The sequence below is a fragment of the Macaca nemestrina genome, chromosome 10 (genome assembly GCF_043159975.1).
Source record: "Macaca nemestrina isolate mMacNem1 chromosome 10, mMacNem.hap1, whole genome shotgun sequence".
In the NCBI taxonomy this organism is placed as follows: domain Eukaryota; kingdom Metazoa; phylum Chordata; class Mammalia; order Primates; family Cercopithecidae; genus Macaca; species Macaca nemestrina.
Genome location: NC_092134.1, coordinates 11,663,378 through 11,682,919, shown reverse-complemented (window position 1 = coordinate 11,682,919; position 19,542 = coordinate 11,663,378). Strand labels below are relative to the sequence as shown.

At 50.3% G+C, this 19,542-nt stretch overlaps 1 protein-coding gene and 1 pseudogene across 1 annotated transcript in view; both read right to left on the bottom strand.

Moving 5' to 3' along the window:
• Positions 1–310: 310 nt before the first annotated feature.
• The window catches only part of LOC105494556 (lysine demethylase 2B), a 158,393-nt gene continuing 139,161 nt past the window's right edge, over positions 311–19,542 (bottom strand). Inside the window, 10 exon segments of the mRNA XM_011763081.3 lie at positions 311–3,224; positions 13,889–14,107; positions 14,804–14,965; positions 15,059–15,222; positions 16,156–16,835; positions 16,990–17,028; positions 17,674–17,787; positions 18,004–18,264; positions 18,442–18,528; positions 19,267–19,410. Of these exon segments, the coding sequence (XP_011761383.2) occupies positions 3,043–3,224; positions 13,889–14,107; positions 14,804–14,965; positions 15,059–15,222; positions 16,156–16,835; positions 16,990–17,028; positions 17,674–17,787; positions 18,004–18,264; positions 18,442–18,528; positions 19,267–19,410 (2,052 nt within the window). The 3' untranslated portion in view covers positions 311–3,042.
• Positions 10,803–10,903, bottom strand: LOC112429131 (U6 spliceosomal RNA; annotated as a pseudogene).

Below are 19,542 nucleotides of genomic sequence, written 5' to 3'. Positions count from 1 at the left end.
GCTGGCCTCATCTTTGGCTCATTTTAAAAATAAAAGGGGCTTTAGCCGGGCGCGGTGGCTTATGCCTATAATCCCGGCACTTTGGGAGGCTGAGGCGAGTGGATCACGAGGTCAGGAGATCGAGACCATCGTGACTAACACAGTGAAACCCCGTCTCTACTAAAAATACAAAAAATTAGCTGGGCGTGGTGGCGGGTGCCTGTAGTCCCAGCTACTTGGGAGGCTGAGGCAGGAGAATGGTGTGAACCTAGGAGGGAGAACGTGCAGTGAGCCAAGATTGTGCCACTGCACTCCAGCCTGGGTGACAGAGTGAGACTTCGCCTCAAAATATAAAAATAAATAAATAAAAGGGGCTGGGGATGGTGGCTCACCCCTACAATCCTACAATCCCAGCACTTTGGGAGGCTGAGACCAGCAGATCACCTTAAGTCAGGAGTTCGAGACCAGCCTGGCCAACATGGTGGGTGAAACCCCATCTCTACTAAAAATAACAAAAATTAACTGGGCATGGTGGCAGGCTCCTGTATTCCCAGCTACTCGGGAGGCCAAGGCAGGAGAATTGCTTGAACCTGGGAGGCAGAGGTTGCAGTGAGCTGAGATCACACCACTGCACTCCAGCCTGGACAAGTGCGAGATTCCATCTCAAAATAAAAAAAATAAAAAAATAAAAAGGTCTGTACGGACACCGTGGATTTGTACTGAAGTACAATCTTACTGGATTGTTCAGTACTCTTGGGGGGAGTTTATGGCCACTGCACTATACAGTGGCCTCTCCTGAAACTGGAGATCCACTGTCTCTCCTGTATTGCACATCCCTGTGGTGGCTCGGATCCTCAGCCCTGGCATCCCCTCCCTAGCAGACCTGTATGCTCCAGGAACCCTTAGGTACAGTGGCTTCGAGTGTCTTTAGATTGAGTCATCAAGAGTCTGTGGATTTAAATTAACAGGAGACATGTATCTAGATGAGATCTTTCTCTTTTTGTTTTGAGATGGAGTCTCCCTGTCTCCAGGCTGGAGTATAATGGTGCAATCTCAGGTCACTGCAACATCCGCTTCCTGGGTTCAAGCGATTGATTCTCCTGCCTCAGCCTCCCAAGTAGCTGGGACTACAGGCGCCTGGCACCACTCCTGGCTAATTTTTGTATTTTTAGTAGAGATGGGGTTTCACCATATTGGTCAGGCTGGTCTTGAACTCCTGACCACAGGTGATCCCTCCCAAGGTGCTGGATCCACTTCACCTGGCCTGTCTCGTTGTAATTAAAACTGTTTTGCCATGGTAAAAATAAAAGGGACAAACAGAAAACTCAGCCATCAGCAGGAAAGGCTTCTTCCACAGGAACAACGTCTTACATTGCTTGCTCTCATCACTGAGGAAGGAGGTTGGCTACCTTCTCCATCTTGAGATTCACTACAGCAGCTGTTTCTGTATGTGAATATGACACTGCCAGCAGGGTCCTGTCTTTAAAAAAAAATTCTGTAATCTAAAATTACTTCTCACTGGTTTCTACATCTGCCACTTGGGGAAGCCACCTCATGACCAAGTGTTTCCTACAGCCATCATGGCCCAAGGCTACCTGTACAGGATGCAGCCTCCTGCAGTTGCTCCCACTGTCTCCCAAATCTGGGGAACTTTTAGGCAACAGTAATGGCAAGTAGCCATGAAGTAATTCTGTGTGGTAAGAGGCACGCAGACAGATGAGCAACTCTTCTCCTTAAAGAAGTCTGTGTCTAATTCCTACGTGCAGCTGTTGTCAGAGCACATACCTTTATTAGCCAGAAACGGATTTCTCTCTGAAGAAGAAAGAAAAATGACGCACCACAGGGTACATCAGATGAATCAGAAATTATATTGTTTGGGCCTCAAAACAGTGTTTACTGACTCTGGGCTTAAACTTCTAGTCCACTCCTAGAACAAAAGCCCTCAAAGTTCAAGAGTGGTTTTTTTTGTACAATTGTTTATACAAATTCAACAAAGGTAAAATCGCATCAGGGAAGGTCTAGGAAACACCACCTTACAACAATGGCACTTATAAATGCAGAACTTTACAACTAGGAAATAGCCATGTTACAAACCTAAATGAGAACTCAAGTCACACTTCAGAGGAGAGAAAAAAGCAAAAGAAAGGCTATGTGGGAGCATTTATTCTACGTCTTGACTCACTGTATAAATTAGATCTATGTAAGTACAAGAGCTCATGCTGGAGCAGACCCTCCTGAGTGCAAAGGCTGAAGTCGAAATTTTAAAATTTGAGAAAAGTGAATTTTCTACAGAGGAAACCTGGCAGAGTATCTTACTTCAACTATAATTTACATTTATCCACAACATGCTCATGTAACTCTTGAGGTACAAAGCAGGCTCTCAACTTCCAGTTAAACATGCTTTTAAGTGGAAGGTCTTAGCCTGCTTTGTTAGATCTGGGCACATTTGTAGATGGGTTGTGTCGATGAAGTACACGTTAAATTCTCTCCTACCTTAAGGAAATCAGGAAAATTGGCAATCTCAAAACAATAAAAACACTGGTATGCATTCAACCTTGCATAAATAACTTTTAAACAATTTGTACAAAAATAGTTCTGCATAATGTAGGATGTAACAAAACCAACCAAACCAAAAAAAGTGTCAAGACGGCAGCAGATGTGGTGTGTGGTCCACTTTACGTCAACACCCAAAACCTCAGTGTTGCAAGGAATGAAGTGTCCAAAACACCACTACCACTAACAGAAACTCCTAAGCTCATGCTTCAGTATGAGAATTTCTCCAAAGTCCACCCTCCTCTCTGACAGGAATGTCTTCTTGTAAAGGCCGCCTTAGAAATGGTCCAGAAAGCAGTGCAGTTACGATTTAGAAAGACCAAAGGAAAGTGTCGGCTCACTCATCCCCCAAATGGGTGGTTGAACAGCTTCTCCCTTGGAAAGACTTGCAAAATGGAATTGCATTGTGGTCTGTTGTCCCACGTTCCAAATGGAAAATAAAAGCCCTCATTTTTGTAAAGTCTCTTCCCCTCCCAGAGCCCACCCCGTATTTACATTCTTGTCCTTGGACTAACTCAGTTTTTGCAGGAGTTTTTCTTCTACTTGCCCAAACTGGACACTCACAGACATCTCGGCTATGAACTGCTCACAGCCTTCCTTGGTGACTTGCTTGCAGTACCTCAGGTCAATGTGACAGATGTTTCCACAGCGTTTGAAGAAGGACAGGCACTGATCAGTGACCTTATTGCAGTCTGCAGAGAATAAGGAATGTGAGGTGTGAAGGCCAGGAGCCAGAAGGCCCCCCCAGACCCAGGCACTCAGCACTGAAGACAGGTCAGAGCTCTACATATTCCAACCCCTGCTGTGCTGCACTAAATAAAATGTTATTTGCTTAAAATCTCTCTTCTTCAAATGGGGAAGGGTTTCACCCACCAGGTATAAAGGTTAATATAGGCCTCAAAAGCATTCAAATAACCATGTGAAAATCACTTCTAATTTACCACACAGCGGCCTCTATACATGCCTATGCTCATGTAAGTAGTTCTATGTGCTTTTACAATGATAGGCTAACACACCATGTTAAGTAGTTTGCTTTTCTCATCTAATATATTGTTGATGAATACTGCTCTGTGTCTATTACTGTGCATTTATCTGCCTCTTCCCTTCAGATAAATTCCCAGAAGGGCATCGCTGGGTCACAGAAAGAACATTGCTAAGGGCATCTTGGGATCATTTTTGCTTTTGCAGGCCCCAGTGCTTTGGAGCAATTCACAGCACGAGGGACAGCTGTTTGGTCCTAACCCCAGGACTCACCGTGTTCCATCAGCCTAGGCACCAGACCAACATGCCCTTCTAGCAAAAGCAGAATTCAGACTTCATCACACCCTCTGTGCTTTTCTTTTCTTTCCTTTTTTTTTTTTTTTTTTGGAGGCAGAGTCTCACTCTTGTCACCCAGGCTGGGGTGCAATGGCACAATCTTGACTCACTGCAACCTCCGCCTCCCAGGTTTAAGTGCTTCTCCTGCCTCAGCCTCCCAAATAGCTGGAATTACAGGCGCCCACCACCATGCCCGCCTTTTTTTTTTTTTTTTTTTTTGGCACTTTTAGTAGAAACTGCATTCCACCGTGTTGTCCAAGCTGGCCTCAAACTCCTGACCTCACGTGATCTGCCCGCCTTGGCCTCCCAAAGTACTGGGATTACAGGCTTGAGCTACTGTGCCCGGCCTCAATGGTATTACATTTGTGACCTTTGCTAATCTTCCTTAGTATCAACACTTTCATTTCTCTATTAAACTGAGTGGGAATAAAAATACTAAGGGAAAACCACAATCATACATACAAAGCCTGTGCTATCTACATGTTATCAAAATCCCTGCAGGCGAGGAGGTGGTGTAAAGTAGTGAAGTCAGAGCACCACGTGAGCCACCAAACTGACTTCCTTTATACAGCCAGTCCTTTCAGACAGTGTCCTCCACGTCAGCACAGAATCTTCAAACAGATGCTCACCAATTCATGTGGAGCAGTGGTACTGGAAAGCTGTCTACATACACATAGGCATTCACAAGTGAAGGCCGTGCTTTTAGACTGAAGATGGGAAAACAACAATGCTGATAGAGAGATGCTTCAACAGACAACTCAGTTTTTCGTGGTTTTGGTTTTTTTGGAGACGGAGTTTTGCTCTTGTTGCCCAGGCTGGAGTGCAGTGAGGCGATCTCGGCTCACTGCAAGTTCCACCTCGCCTCCCGGGTTCACGACATTCTCCTGCCTCAGCCTCCCAAGTAGCTGGACTACAGGCGCCTGCCACCACGCCTGGCTAATTTTTTGGATTTTTTTTTTTTTTTTTAAATTTTTTTTTTGAGACGGAGTCTCGCTCTGTCGCCCAGGCTGGAGTGCAGTGGCGCGATCTCAACTCACTGCAAGCTCCGCCTCCCGGGTTCATGCCATTCTCCGGCCTCAGCCTCCAGAGTAGCTGGGACTATAGGCGCCCGCCACCACATCCGGCTATTTCTTTTTTTTGTATTTTTAGTAGAGACAGGGTTTCACTGTGTTAGCCAGGATGGTCTCGATCTCCTGACTTCGTGATCTGCCCGCCTCGGCCTCCTGAAGTGCTGGGATTACAGGCCTGAGCCACTGCGCCCGGCCTAATTTTTTGTATTTTTAGTAGAGACGGGGTTTCCCCGTGTTGGCCAGGCTGGTCTTGAACTCCTGAACTCAGGTGATCCACCCGGCTCAGCCTCCCAAAGTGCTGGGATTACAGGTGTGAGCCACTGTGCCCGGCAATAACTCAGTTTTTCAAAGGGTATCCCTTAATCTTCTAATTAATCCCTCAAGTAGTTCCCCCTCAAATGCCTGACCCTGTTTATAATCTTACTGCAAAATCCAATGATGAAGGAAGTTGTAGAATGCTATCGTACAATTCCTTCAGGAAACTCATGATCCCCAAAACTCAATAGTTGATTCATTTTTAAGTATAAAGAATAGGGATTTTACTAATATAAGCTTATTTTCAAACACTTTTCATTTTTCATTATTTACTATGACATGTTGACCAGTTAGATTTGAACTCCTGGTCTCAAGTTATCCTCCCCTAAGTATAAAGAATAAGGATTTTACTAATATAAGCTTATTTTCAAACACTTTTCATTTTTCATTATTTACTATGACATGTTGACCAGTTAGATTTGAACTCCTGGTCTCAAGTTATCCTCCCCACCCAGCCTCCCAAACCACTGGGATTATAGGTGTTCAGCCCATCTGACCAGGATGGTTTCTTAGAGGATGTCCCACATTCTCACTTGTCATCTTCAAGGTGTCATTTAGCTTGTTTCTTATCTCCTGTGTTTCCTATAAACTGCAGATATCCCAGAGGCTTGCTTAGATTCAGGCTAGACATTTTCAGCAAGAAATCACCCTCAGAATCTTCCATCTTGACCCTGTTCCCAGCTCCCTATCTGCCTTCCAGAGCACTGTCTAGCTCATCCCCAGAATGCGTCTCATTCCTTACTCAGATCCAGCTATGCTGTCCCCACTCCATCACCAGCTCAGGGATATTTTCCTCCTCCAATGTTTGCCTAGTTCCTGGCTAGAAGGGACTGACCCAAGTCCTGCCTCTCCCTTGGCACCTTCAAGCACCAGAACAGGCAGCTCCCATGCCAGAGAACTCTGCCGTCTGGCTGGCACACTGCCGTGGCCTGCGGCTGTCAGACGACTGAGGGGGCCTCAGGTGCATCCTGGCAGTTACCTGTTGGTGGTAAGGCAGCACTGGGTGTGAAGTGAGACCTGGAGGCCCAGCTGGCTCCTTTTCTGAGTTGTCTTTGGGTACTAATTTGGGCCCTCTTTGGATGCTCATTCATGCCCAGCCAGCATTCTTCCTAGCTTGTGGTTCAAATATTCCCCAAAACTGGAGCCCAAAGACCCTTCCAGAAAAGAAGCTAGAAGGAAAAGACTTTCCTTTGGTCCCTCTGTGCGTCAGAGTTCACTGCAGCCTGGTTTCTTGGACCCTCCACAGGCAGGCTGACAGATGTTTCCTGCTGGCGCATGGGGCCCGCCTGCCCGCCCGCCCGCCCGTGGAGGAACATCACTTTTGTTAGCATCCTCATCAGTTCTCCCTCGGCCTTTAAATGTTTTAGATCTGGAATCTCACTACTTTGCCCAGGCTGGTCTAGGACTCCTGGCCTCAAGTGATCCTCCCACCTCAGCTTCCTGAGTAGCTGGGACTATAGGTGTGTGCCACTATGCCTAGCTTCAGGAATAAATTTAACCAAGGAAAGACTTGTACTTTGAAGACTGGAAAACATTGCCGGAAAAAACTAAATTAGACATAAATAAATGGAAAGTCATCCTATGTTCATGGATTGGAAGACTTAATACTATTAAGATGTCAGCACTACCCACAGACATCTACAGACTCAATGACATTGCTCTAAAATCCTAGTAGTGTTTTTTGCAGAAATAGAAAAATCTATCCTAAAATTCATGTGAACACATGGGGCTCCAAGTTGTCCAAACAATCCAAAAAAAGAACAAAGTTGAAGAACTTGAGCTAATCTGAAGCTGAGGTGGAAAATCACTTGAGCCCAGGAGTATGATTCCAGCCTGAACACCACAGTGAGATCCCGTCTCCAAATAAAATACATAGGCCAAGCGCAATGGCTCATGCCTGTAAGACCAGCACTTGGGAGACTGAGGTGGGTGGATGACTTGAGCCTATGAGTTCAAGACCAGCCTGAGCAACATAGCAAAAGCCTGTCTCTATAAAAAAAATACCAAAATTAGCCGATCATGGTGGTATGTACCTCTAGTCTCAACTACATGGGAGGTTGAGGTGGGAGGATCACTTGAGCCTGGAAGGTGGAGCCTGCAGCAAGACATGATCACACCACTGCACTCCAGCCTGGATGACAGAGTAAGCCCCTGTCATTCATTCATTCATAAATAAAGCACATTACAGGAAAAAGGATAGACATATAGACCAATGGAATAGAATCAAGAGCTCGGCCAGGTGTGGTGACTCACACCTATAATCCCAGCACTTTGGGAGGCTGAGGTGGGCGGATCACCTGAGGTCAGGAGTTTGAGACCACCCTGGCCAACATGGCGTGGTGGCACACACCTGTACTCCCAGCTACAAAGGAGGCTGAGGCAGGAGAATCACTTGAATGCGGGAGGTGGAGGTTGCAGTGAGCCAAGATCGTGCCACTGCACTGCACTCCAGGCTGGGCAACAGAGTGAGACTGTGTATCAAAAAAAAAAGAATCAGGAGCCCAGAAACAAACCCTCAAATATATGGTAAAGTGATTTTTGAAAAGGGTGCCAACAGCATTCAATGAAGTAATAGGTAATCTTTTCAATAAATATTGCTGGGAAAATTGGATTTCAACATGCAAAAGAATAAGCTGGACCCGGCCGTGCGCAGTGGCTCATGCCTGTAATCGCAGCACTTTGGGAAACCGAGGCAGGTGGATCACAAGATCAGGAGTTCGAGACCAGCCTGGCCAATATGGTGAAACCTCGTCTCTACTAAAAATACAAAAATTAGTGGGGTGTGGGGGCAGGTGCCTGTAGTCCCAGCTACTTGGCGACTGAGGCATGAGAATCGCATGAACCCAGGAGGCGGAAGCTGCAGTGAGCTGACATCACACCACTGCACTCAAATATGGGCGACAGTGCAAGACTCTGTCTTGAAAAAAGAAAAAGAGAACATAGAGGAAAATTTTCATGACATTAGACTTTGCAAAGATTGATATGACACCAAAATCACAGCCAACAAAGGGGAAAAATAAAAATAAAAAAGGCCAGGTGTAGTGGCTCATGCCTGTAATTCTAACATTTTGGGAGGCTGGGGCAGGAGGACTGCTTGAGCCCAGGGGTTTGAGACCAGCCTGGGCAACACAGCGAGACCCTGTCTCTAAAACAAAAAAAGTCTGGAGATGGATGTTGGTGACAGTTGCACAACACTGTGAATGTACTTAATGCCACTGAATTATGTGCCCAAAAATGGCTAAGGTGGTCTATTTTATATTACATATTATTTCACTACAACATAATTATTTTTCTAATTTTGGAAGCTGAAGAAGAGGTAACAATTTAGGAGACTTGAGAAAGTTTAACCCTAAAGTGGCTGACGGGAAAGCAGAAAAGAATAATTATTCTATAGAACACCTCTAAGGTGTTTAGTGGTGATTTCTCAGAAATTCCTCTTGCATTGAAAGTGACAGGTACATTGGAAGTGGGGCTAAAGATGGTGTTAGTAACAGAAGCACTGGCTGAAATCTATTCAAGGAGTAGTAAGATGTCTGGATTCCTTCCCCAGCAGAAGACTGGGGTTTTAGTGCCTGATGGGCTGGGTTCCAGTGGGCACAGAAAGTAGGGGTGCCCACTCAAAAGTGGGGCTAAGGGAAAATTTACCTGCTAACTGTTGAGAACCTCCTTCCCCTATCAAGCCCCATACTTGGCCATACCAACAGCGGTCCAGCCCACACCCTTAGGAGATCAAGGAGAGTCTTTCTGGCAATCCTGACTAGCTTAAGAAGAAGTTTGAAAGATATGATGTCCAGGTTTCTCCAAAGAAAGGACCCACAGAGACCACACTGTAGTGTCGTCCATAGCAGACAAGCTCCAGCAGCGTGCCCACGCTGATCACCCTGGAGTGGAGGGACAAGCAAGCATCAGCACTCAAGCTGAGGACAGCCTCTGCTGAAGGCCACTGATAGCATTTGAAAGGAACAGTCAACACAGAGAGAAGAAAATAAAACAATCATTCATATCCTCAGGTAGGAAAGTATCTGGCTCCAAAAAACAAGAACAGGCCATTCCACAAAACGTTCAGAGAACACAGATTGAAAACTAAACATATAGGTTGAACCATATGAAAATGCCAACATTTGACTATTTTTGACCTATTTTAAACAGCAGTGTCATATGGTTCAACTGCACAACAGCAGAAATGAAAAACTCAGTGTATAAGCTGTGGTCAGGCACGGTGGCTCACGCCTGTAATCCCAGCACTTTGGACGGCCGAGGCAGGGGGATCACGAGGTCAGGAGATCGAGACCATCCTGGCTAACACAGTGAAACCCCGTCTCTACTAAAAATACAAAAAATTACCTGGGCATGGTGGTGGGCACCTGTATGTAGTCCCTGCTACTCGGGAGGCTGAGGCAGGAGAATGGCGTGAACCCGGGAGGCGGAGCTTGCAGTGAGCTGAGATCACACCACTGCACTCCAGCCTGGGCGACAGAGTGAGACTCTGTCTCAAAAAAAAAAAAAAAAAAAAAAAAAGCTGTATGATAAAGTAAGGGAAAACTCACAGAAAATACAGCAAAAAGACATTGACATGGAAATGAGGAGGGAAGACAGGAATCAGAGGACTAGTCCAGAAAGAGGAAAACAGAAGGGGAGGAAGTTAAGACAGAATTCAAGAAGTTTTTCTACAACTGAAGAACACAGACGTCCAGACTGAAGGGCTTCTGTGAGTGTTCAGCATGGTAGGTGAAATGGATTCAAACTGAAGTTTGTCTTCGAAAAATGCAGACAACTAGAGACAACTTTCTATTAACTGACAAGGAGAGAAAATAGATTCACTGACAGATGAAGAATCAAATAGTTTTGGACCCTGCCTCTGGAAGGCAGAAGATGGTGGAGCAAAACCTCCTACTTACTGTAGCAACAGGCTCCCAGATTAGGGTTCTATTCCCAGCAGAACTAGCCACTAAATGGGAGGGTATAATAAAAACGAATCCAGACACACAGGGTCTAGAAAATGTCTCTCAGCAAACGTGATAGTAAACCAAGAAAGAAGATATGAGATCAAGGAAGGAAGGTACCTAGGACAAGACAGACACCAAAGGAGTCCAGGATGGCAGTGGTGCGGCAGGCGGGGGCGGCCAGTCCCAGAGGAGAAAACGGAAGGGGAGGAAAAGAAGTCAGGAGGCAAGTCTCCTACAAAAACTGGTCAAGAGACTGATGAGTTGGGGGTGGGGAGGGGGAGAGCATTCAATTCTGTTGTACCATTTTCATAGAAACCAAGCAAACAAAATGAGCAATTAAACAACAAAAACATTGAGCAAGAAAGAAAATGTACTCATAATACACTGTTTGGCTCAACAGTGACCAACACTTAACATGCTCATAATAAGTGAAAGAATAGTGACAACCAAAAATTAAAAAGATGGAGGGAGAAAAACAGGAGGGGGGGGTGGGAGGGAAGAATACAACAGTAGTAAATCCTCATGTTATCTAATAGCAAGTTAATAAATACATAATATCCACATGGGAGAAAAAAAAGAAATTGCAGTATAGGCTTGGTATTTTTTCATTTTGTTTTTAATTAAAAATATGGAACACTTCACGAATTTGCATGTCATCCTTGTGCAGGGGCCATGCTCATCTCTGTATTGTTCCAATTTTAGCAAATGGGCACCAAAGTGAGCACTAGGCTTGCTAGTTTGAAATAGCGGAGGTAAACACTAGAAGAAAGAATTCAAGAGTTTAAGATGTTGCCTCAGGTAGTGAGGATGGGGTGGAGAAGGGAAAGGCAAGGGACTGCCTTGAGCACCCAATAAATTTTCCACGATGGAATTCAGCCAGAACAATAGCTAGAATTGCAACTTCCCTTGTCTCGAGACCAGACCCTCCAACTAAGTTTAAGGATCTTGAGGCATGTCAACTGTCATCTATTTTGTGGCACAGACTATTTTCCCATCTCTGGTGCTTACATCAGGATAAGTTTATTTTTCCAGTAACTCAACTAGTTACACCGATGAGAGGGGAAGTTTTTCTTTTTTTTAAAGAAAATCTAGAAGAGTCTAAGTATAGAGATACCCCTTAATATACTTCACAGCTCCTTCTTTCCTTTTTTTTTTTTTTTTTTTTTTTGAGATGGAGTCTCACTCTGTCACCCAGGCTGGAGTGCAGTGGCACGATCTTGGCTCACTGCAAGCTCCACCTCCCGTGTTCACGCCATTCTCCTGCCTCAGCCTCCCGAGTAGCTGAGACTACAGGCGCCCACCACCACACCCAGCTAATTTTCTTTTGTATTTTCTTTTTTAGGAGAGACGGGGTTTCACCGTGTTAGCCAGGATGGTCTCGATCTCCTGACCTCATGATCCGCCTGCTTCAGCCCCCCAAAGTGCTGGGATTACAGGTGTAAGCCACCGCGCCCAGCCACTTCACAGCTCTTAACAAGAATGCAGGCTGGGTGCGGTGGCTCACACCTGTAATCCCAGCACTTTGGGAGACAGAGATGGGTGGATCACCTGAGGTCAGGAGTTCAAGGCCAGCCTGGCCAACATGGTGAAACCCCATCTCTACTAAAAATACAAAACTTAGCCAGGCATGGTGGCAGGCGCCTGTAATCCCAGCTACTCACAAGACTGAGGCAGAAGAATCACTGGAATATGGGAGGCAGAGGTTGGAGTGAGCCGAGATCGCACCACTGCACTCCAGCCTGGGCGACAGAGCAAAGCTCCATCTCAAAAAAAAAAAAAAAAAAAAAAAAAAGACAAAAAAGAATGCAGAGAGCTTATGCACTGAGATGAAAAGATGACCTCAATTTATCATGCTGGAAAAACAAAATGCCAAAGATGATTTGCACACACACACACAGCATGGCCCAAACCGCAGGGGAGGGAATTTATACTGAGATCTCTGCTACGCATCCATAATAACTAAACCAGGATATAATGAAGCGATTTACTAAAATGCCAGCACTTAGAGTAAGATGACTCCCAGACCCTCTCCAAAGGGCAGCTCCACCACCGATTCAAGCCCATGACCTGGCCCTTGAGCTGGAGAAGCCTCAATTCACTCTGGTTCTTTGCCTCCACGAGGTGGAACAATTCCTGTCATCAAAACTTCATAAGGAGAAAGAATGGCTTCCTAGGTCCTGAATGATCTCATCCCATCCAAAGCTCCCATGCCCCTGCTATGAGGCACGGTTGCCAGATAGTTTATCAGGCATGAATGTGGGATGCAGAGGAGAAAACAACGTGTACATCACCACTGTGCTGTGTCAAAATGTAATTTGGTGAGATGGGGGTGTCTTTAGTACTTGGTAATTTCTGAGGGTAAAAAAAAAAAAAACCTGGCCATGCACGGTGGCTCACGCCTGTAATCCCAGCACTTTGGGAGGCCACGGCGGGCGGATCACGAGGTCAGAAGATCAAGACCATCCTGGCTAGCATGGTGAAACCCTGTCTCTACTAAAAATACAAAAAATTAGCCGGGCGTGGTGGCGGGCGCCTGTAGTCCCAGCTACTCGGGAGGCTGAGGCAGGAGAGTGGTGGGAACCCAGAGGGTGGAGCTTGCAGTGAGTGGAGATCGCGCTGCTGTACTCCAGCCTGGGCTACAGAGCAAGACTCCATCTCAAAAAACAAAAAAACAAAACAAAACAAAAAACCCGTAAGTTAAGTTTCTTTTTCTCTTTCTTTTTTTGGTCTCACCCAAATCCGACACCCCCCAGTCCAGACCATCCTAAGCTACCAGACCAAAATCGGGTTAGTTGGGCTAAGAGCAGGCAGCACTGCTCTGTGTACCTCGCTGCATACTGGAGCCCCAAGTCCTTCAGAACCAACTGCCGCCCCGCCAGCAAATGGAGCGAGTGAAGATCCTGCCACCACAGCGACAGACACAGAACAATAATGGAACTAACTGTGGGTTTTTTTCTCTCCAACAACAGGCCCCTTGATGGCAGAGTCACAAGGGGTGCATGTAAGCAACGACAGCAAAGGCAGAAACCAAGCTCCCTCCTGCCCACCAGGGCCCTCGCCCCCCGGCCCCCGGCCCCCACTATCTCCACACCCTGGTTGTCAGGCACCGGCTCCTCTGCACCCCCTGGGGAAGCTGTCCCTTGTCCGTATTTTCAGTCAGGAACCACTGCTGTGTGCTCGTGGCTGCTGCTAACCGGCACTATTCTGGGCGTAGCAATTACTACAATTCCAACAGTAACTTTTTTTTTGAGACAGAGTTTTGGTCTTGTCACCTAGGCTGGAGTGCAGCGGCGCAATCTTGGCTCACAGCAACCTCCACCTTCCAGTTTCAAGCGATTCTCCTGCCTCAGCCTCCCAAGTAGCTGGGATTACAGGTGCCGGGCACTATGCCCGGCTAATTTTTGTATTACTTTTGCAGAGACCGGGTTTCACCATGTTGGCCAGGCTAGTCTTGAACTCCTGTCCTTATGATCCACCTGCCTCAGCCTCCCAAAGTGCTGGGATTACAGGCGTGAGCCACCACACCCAGCCAACAGTAACTCTTTGTTTAATGTGTTTCCCCTCTGGACGGGGCTGTCTATCTCAGTAAACGAGACACCAAGCACTGTGACCACATAGTTGTGAACACACGAGTCATTTTCCACAAATGTGAACCTCCTGGCCCTCCCACGGAGTGCTGGGCAGACTTGATGGGGGCCCCTGACTCACCAGACAGGTTGATCTCAGTTAAGGAGTCTCGGGTGGTGGTGCCAACAGCGGTGAGCAGGTTGATGGACTGGTCGGTGACGTGGTTACAGTAACTGAGGTGGAGCTTGGAGAGCAGGGGCATGTGGCGGATGATGAGCCGCAGGGAGGCATCTGTGATGTCCAGGCCTGCCAGGCGCAGCTCCACGATGTTCCGGAGCTTGCTCCGATTGTCCATCTGACCTGGTGGGGCGGGAAGGAGGGGGCAACCCGTCAATCTGACCGAGGAGGCCTGGTCACACTGACATGACACTCTAAAAAGGCCCACCAGCCAGACAGAACACTCAGATCTCATTTAGTTACAAACTGCTTCCTCCCAAAATCAGAATTCTAACAGTTAAAAATCAGACTCCACATCAAAACTTAGATTTCCAAATTCTCTTGAAAAACTAAAAGACCTAAACACTGAGCCCACATTCCACCCAGTAGTCATCCGCCAACCAGTGCAGAGGCCGCGCAGCACCTCCAATCCCTGTGACTTGGCAAGAAGCACAGACCTAGGCAGTCCAGTCAAGCCCAGGGGGAGGCGCCATCCTGGAAGCCCTTGCGTAACCACACTGATCCTGATGGCCATGGAGACTTGAAACCAACGAGGGGCAAGTCAACAGCAAAGCAGTGAGACGCATGCAGAGCGCCCATGAGTGAGTCAACAGGAAAGCAGTGAGACGCACACGGAGTCCCATGAGCACGTCTCGCATGTGCACAGGAGCCCCTGCCTCCTCCCAGATCCCCTCTGTGCCTGAAGCAAACTGAGAACACGGCAGCAGACACTCATCCCTATGTCCTCTGGGGAAGGGCTGGGGCCTGAGGGTAAAAGCAGATCCAACAGCCTAGCTCGGTCACCCCACCCCCACAGAAACCCCCAGCCTGGCAACTCACCTGGCCTGTTGTCCGTGGGCGGGGACAGGAGATCCCGCATCTGGGCATCCTTTAGTCCCTCCACCCACTGGACATCCAGAGTCCGGAGCAGCGGACAACTGGAGCTGCAAAGGGCTGAGACCGCGATCCATGAGCAGCCTGACAGCACCAAGTCCCGGAGCCCTGTTGGGGACACAGAAAAGGGTGAAGGTCAGGGGATGCGCCCCCAGCCCCCACTGCAGCAGACACACTCGGGGCCACTGGCCCAGGGCTCACCAGGCAGCCGGTTGATGAGCCAGCTCAGCTGCTTCTTGGAGATATTGGTCCAGCTGAGGTCGAGGGAGACAGGCTGTCGCCGGATGATGCCACTCAGCATCAGGGGTGTGATAGACTTGCAGTGGTTCAGGTCAATGCGGGTCCACAACCGCTTATCGCAGCACCTGGGGACCGGCCGGGTGGGGACACATCGTCAGAGGTGGGGCTCCCTGGCAGCCCATGCACGGCTCTAACTCTCCCCACCTACCAACTTCTGGGAGGCTCCTTAACTCGGTGCTCTGGACCCTTCTCTATGTAGCACCTGTCCTGCCCAGATGCAGGCACCTGCCATCTGCTCTGACAGCCATGGCCTCCAGTCTCCATCAATTATGTATGTATGTATGTATGTATTTATTGAGATGGAGTCTCGCTCTGTTCCCAGACTGGTGTGTAGTGGTGCAATCTCTGCTCACCACCACCTTTGTCTCCGACATTCAAGCAATTATCCTGCCTCAGCCTCCCGAGTAGCCAGGATTACAGGTGTGCACCACCACACCCGGCTAATTTTTGTATTTTTAGTAGAAATGGGGTTTCACCATGTTGGCCAGGCTGGTCTTGAACTCTTGACTTCAAGTGATCCGCCCGTAAAGTGCTGGGATTACAGGCATGAGCCACTGTGCCAGGCCTCCCGCAAGTATTTACCATGGGCTTTACAACGCCCTCTACCGGTCGTTCTTCCAAACAACCCCATGAAGCAGGTCTCATGCCCGTTCATCCAAGAGGGGTAAGGCAGAGCTAAGGCCAGAAAGCTGGTAAATATCGGCTGGCCTGAAGTTGCAACTGGCAACCTTGCTGGAAACCTGGACTAACTCTCCGAAGCCAAGGACTTCACGTGGTCCTCACTTTACCCTCCAGGAAGCTAAATCAGGGAGTAAACCAGGTCACCTCCTCTGACAAGACCAGAGGGGCCACTGTAGCCAGCTGGAACGCTTTACGGAGCACAATGAAGCCATACTGGGGCTTGGAAGGAAAGAGCATCACCAGCGACTCCACACACACGGGCCATCCCTGGTGCTGCCTGAGCCTTAACCTAGAGCCCTACACAGGCTGCCGCTCACCAGCGGTTCCAGGTCCTGCAGACCCGCATGCAGACACACAGGTCTTGGTGGCTGAGGTAGCTGAAGACGGCCATCCACACCTCCCTGTGCATGACGTGGGCTGCCCCATCGTCCAGGGGTAGCGAGTCAGGCGGGGGGCTGATGGGGGGTGGCCGGATCACATGGCGCTCCATCTGGATACACTTGGGCGGGGACACGGAGGGTGGGGGCCGGGAGATGACACGGGGCGGGCTGCGCAGGCCGGGTCCCAGCTGGTGCCGCAGCTCCCGAGGGGTGCCGTTGAGCCCCTTGCTGAAGCGGTGGGGACGCTCGCAGACGCCTGGGGGCCGCTTGGGCTCCTCGCCCTCACTCTCAGGCTCCGACTTGATGGGCTGCTGGTTCTCGTTGGCCAGGCTGCTCTCCGTCCTCTGGATCTCGTGGTTGAGCTCCTTGCTCAGCTCCCTGCTCAGCTCCTTGTTGGGAAGCCGCCGCTTCCGGCGCATCTTCACCTTCTTCTTCTCCTCCGGGCCCTCGGGCCCCTCGGTGCTGGGTCCTGCGGTGGGGGAGCTGGAGCGGGAGTGGTCGCTCTCCCTGGTCTTTGGGGGTGCCTCAGGCAGATCGTCCTCGGGTTCCTGCTTGAAGCGCCGGAGGGGCTTGTTGGCCAGCGCCATGCGGTCCTCGGCGTTCTTCCAGGACCGACGCTGAGGGCGAGAGCGGAGACGCGTCAGCCTGTAGGGCTCAGGGCTGCGCCCACCCAAGGCCTCCCGCCCCCCTGCCACGGGACTGCGGCCCAGGGAGCTGCTGTGCAGCTCTAACCGCTCGGGCCTGGGGCACAGGGGGAGGGGAAGATGGTACCTTTTTCCTGAAAAGCTTATCTTCTTTGCCAGGTTTGAGCTGTCACGAAAAAGAAAGGACGCAGAGCTTGCTCCCCGGGCTCGTGGGATTTGGTCCCCTCGACACCCCACCCCACCATGAGTCCACAGTCTCTAGAGGAGGGGCTGGAGGGACGCCTTCCCCACAAATGCCATCTCCACGTCTGACCGACAGACGGGCGAGCCCTGCCTGCGGCTTTCAAGGAAGAAGCTGGAAGTAGTCCGGTTGAACTGTCCCCACCCAACTGACCTCCCACCCCCCAGACCCGGAGATGTGCAGCCGCCATTCAAACAAGCCTCGGCTTTGGGAGCCAGTTCTGGAGCACAGCCCTGTGGGAATCCCCGGCCCAGCCGGAATGGCTAGAGCTGGGAGAGACTCCTGGCGCCACCTTGTGGCTGGTGACAGCATGGCCCGTGGGTGGAGCAGGGCCACCAGGCTCCTCAGAGGTTCCCTGGACTCACAGCTTCCATCCCAACCAACAGAGGCTCTAGTCACAGACAGCTTCCCAGGCCCGAAGCCAGAACCACGAGCCAGAGATCTGGGGCCGAGACCTGGGAAGCGTCAGGAGAGGCAGCAGTGGGGTGGAGGACCAGCGGGGTGGGGTGGGGGACAGCCCGGGACTCGCCAGTCCCCAGGGCCTCAGGAGGGCGTGCGTCGTGGGAGCACCTGCTGCTGGAAGTAAGTGAGACTGGATCTCCACCAGGGGCTGAGGCTGCTGCCTAGAGGGGGCCTCGGCGAGAGGTGAGAGGAGGAACCGGGGGACGTTTGAAGCGATGAGGCCTAAAGGGGGGGGGTGGGAAGAGGAGTGACTCGCTGGTTTTCCCCTCCTTTCCTTGGGGCAGGGCTCTCAGGACTTAGGTGACCTGCTCAGGGCAGCAAGAGGCTGGGATTATCCCAAGCTCTACTCGCTGCCCACCCCCTGCCCCGGCCTTCCAACCCAGCACCTAGGACCAGCCAGACCACCCCCTTTGTCTCTCAGCCCCTCCTGGTCCGTACCCGCTTGCGTCCACTCAGCTCCTGGGGCTTCTCGTATTTCCGCTTCTTCCTCAGGTGCACGTCATCAGACTTTCTGCGCAGGAGGCCGTCCGGCGGCACCTTCTTGGGGTGCTCGTCCGACCTGCGCCGGGGTGCCTCCTCACATTCGCTCCTCCGCTTGGCAGGTTCCTGCCCTTCCTTGTTGTCCCGGTTCATCTTCTGCTCCTTGAGCAGGGAGCCGGGAAGGTTGGAGGCGTACTTAAAGCCAGGGCCACGCTTTTGCTTGTAGGCCAAAAAGAGAGAAGGAACAGACCAACTGTATACCTTTGGACTTGCCCTTCCTCCTCCCCAGGCCCACGGCACCCCACCTGCCTGACACTCCTGGGACAGGCTGGTCCCAGCCAGGCCCAGGCCCGCCCCTCTCCCGACTGACCCTGGGACTTGGAGCCCGGCACTCACTTTCCCGGTCTTGCCGGCATGGTTACACTTCGGACACTCCCAGCAGTTTGGAAGCTCGTCGTTGACCACACCCTCTGACTCCTTAATCTGCGGGGAACACCAGGACTCAGAAGAGGGACGAGTGGAGAAGAGGGCCCACGGGCACAAGGCTCTGTGAGGCCATGTCTTCCAGAAGCAGCAGCACCCCCTCCCCAGTGTCACGTCTATCCTGTTTCCAGCCAAAAGAAAACACAGCCGCAGAGGCTGGCAGAGACGGGCAACTGTGGATGCAGGCCAGGGTTCGGAGGCGGAGCCCTTTTGCTTCTCTGGGACCCTGGGCAAGTCACTCTGTCTCTGTAGGCTGGTGCCCTCAGCCATAAAAGTTAGTGTGCCCATCTCACTGAGGGGTATGACCCAGGTAAAGCCACCAGCTCAGCGCCTGGCATGCAGAAAGGACTTTGCAGAGGACTCTACAGGGTGCTGAAGGAAGGAGTGGGGTGTGGGGCCTTGTTCTCCCAGAAGCCTGGAGCCACCTGGAGGCTCTCCCTCTGGCCCAGCTACAAACAAGCCGCCTGTGTTTGCCATCCGCTGAGACTCTGGGAACCCTCTCTGGTTCTGACGTCCTGGGACGTGGGAGTCTGTTTATTCCTTTAATGACACTGGGTCTCCAAGGTACTCTAGGCCCTCCTTGCTCTGGGCTTATCCCCTTGACACACAGGATCACCCAGACTCAGGGGTTCTCCAGGAATTCACCGCACGACCTGCATCCCACCACCTCACCAGCATCTCCAGCAACCCTACCTGCCCCACAGCGTCAGCATCACCTGTTCCCACTGGGCCGCTCACCTTAAGGCATCCGGGGTGGATGATTTCGTTGCAGATGGAGCACTCCATGAGCATGAGGTTAAACTTGCCTTCCTCCTCTTCCACTGTGTCTTCCTTCCCCGCCTCGCCACACACAAGGCACACGGCGGTGTGGGGGAGCACTGGCTGAGGAGCCAGGGAGAACAAGACAAGTCATCAGGGGTGGGAAGCATGGACCCCCAGGAGGGCCAGGTCAAGGGCAATGAGCTGCTCCCCTCGGACCTGCCAGGAGACCCCAGGAAAGTGGCCCAGGCACAT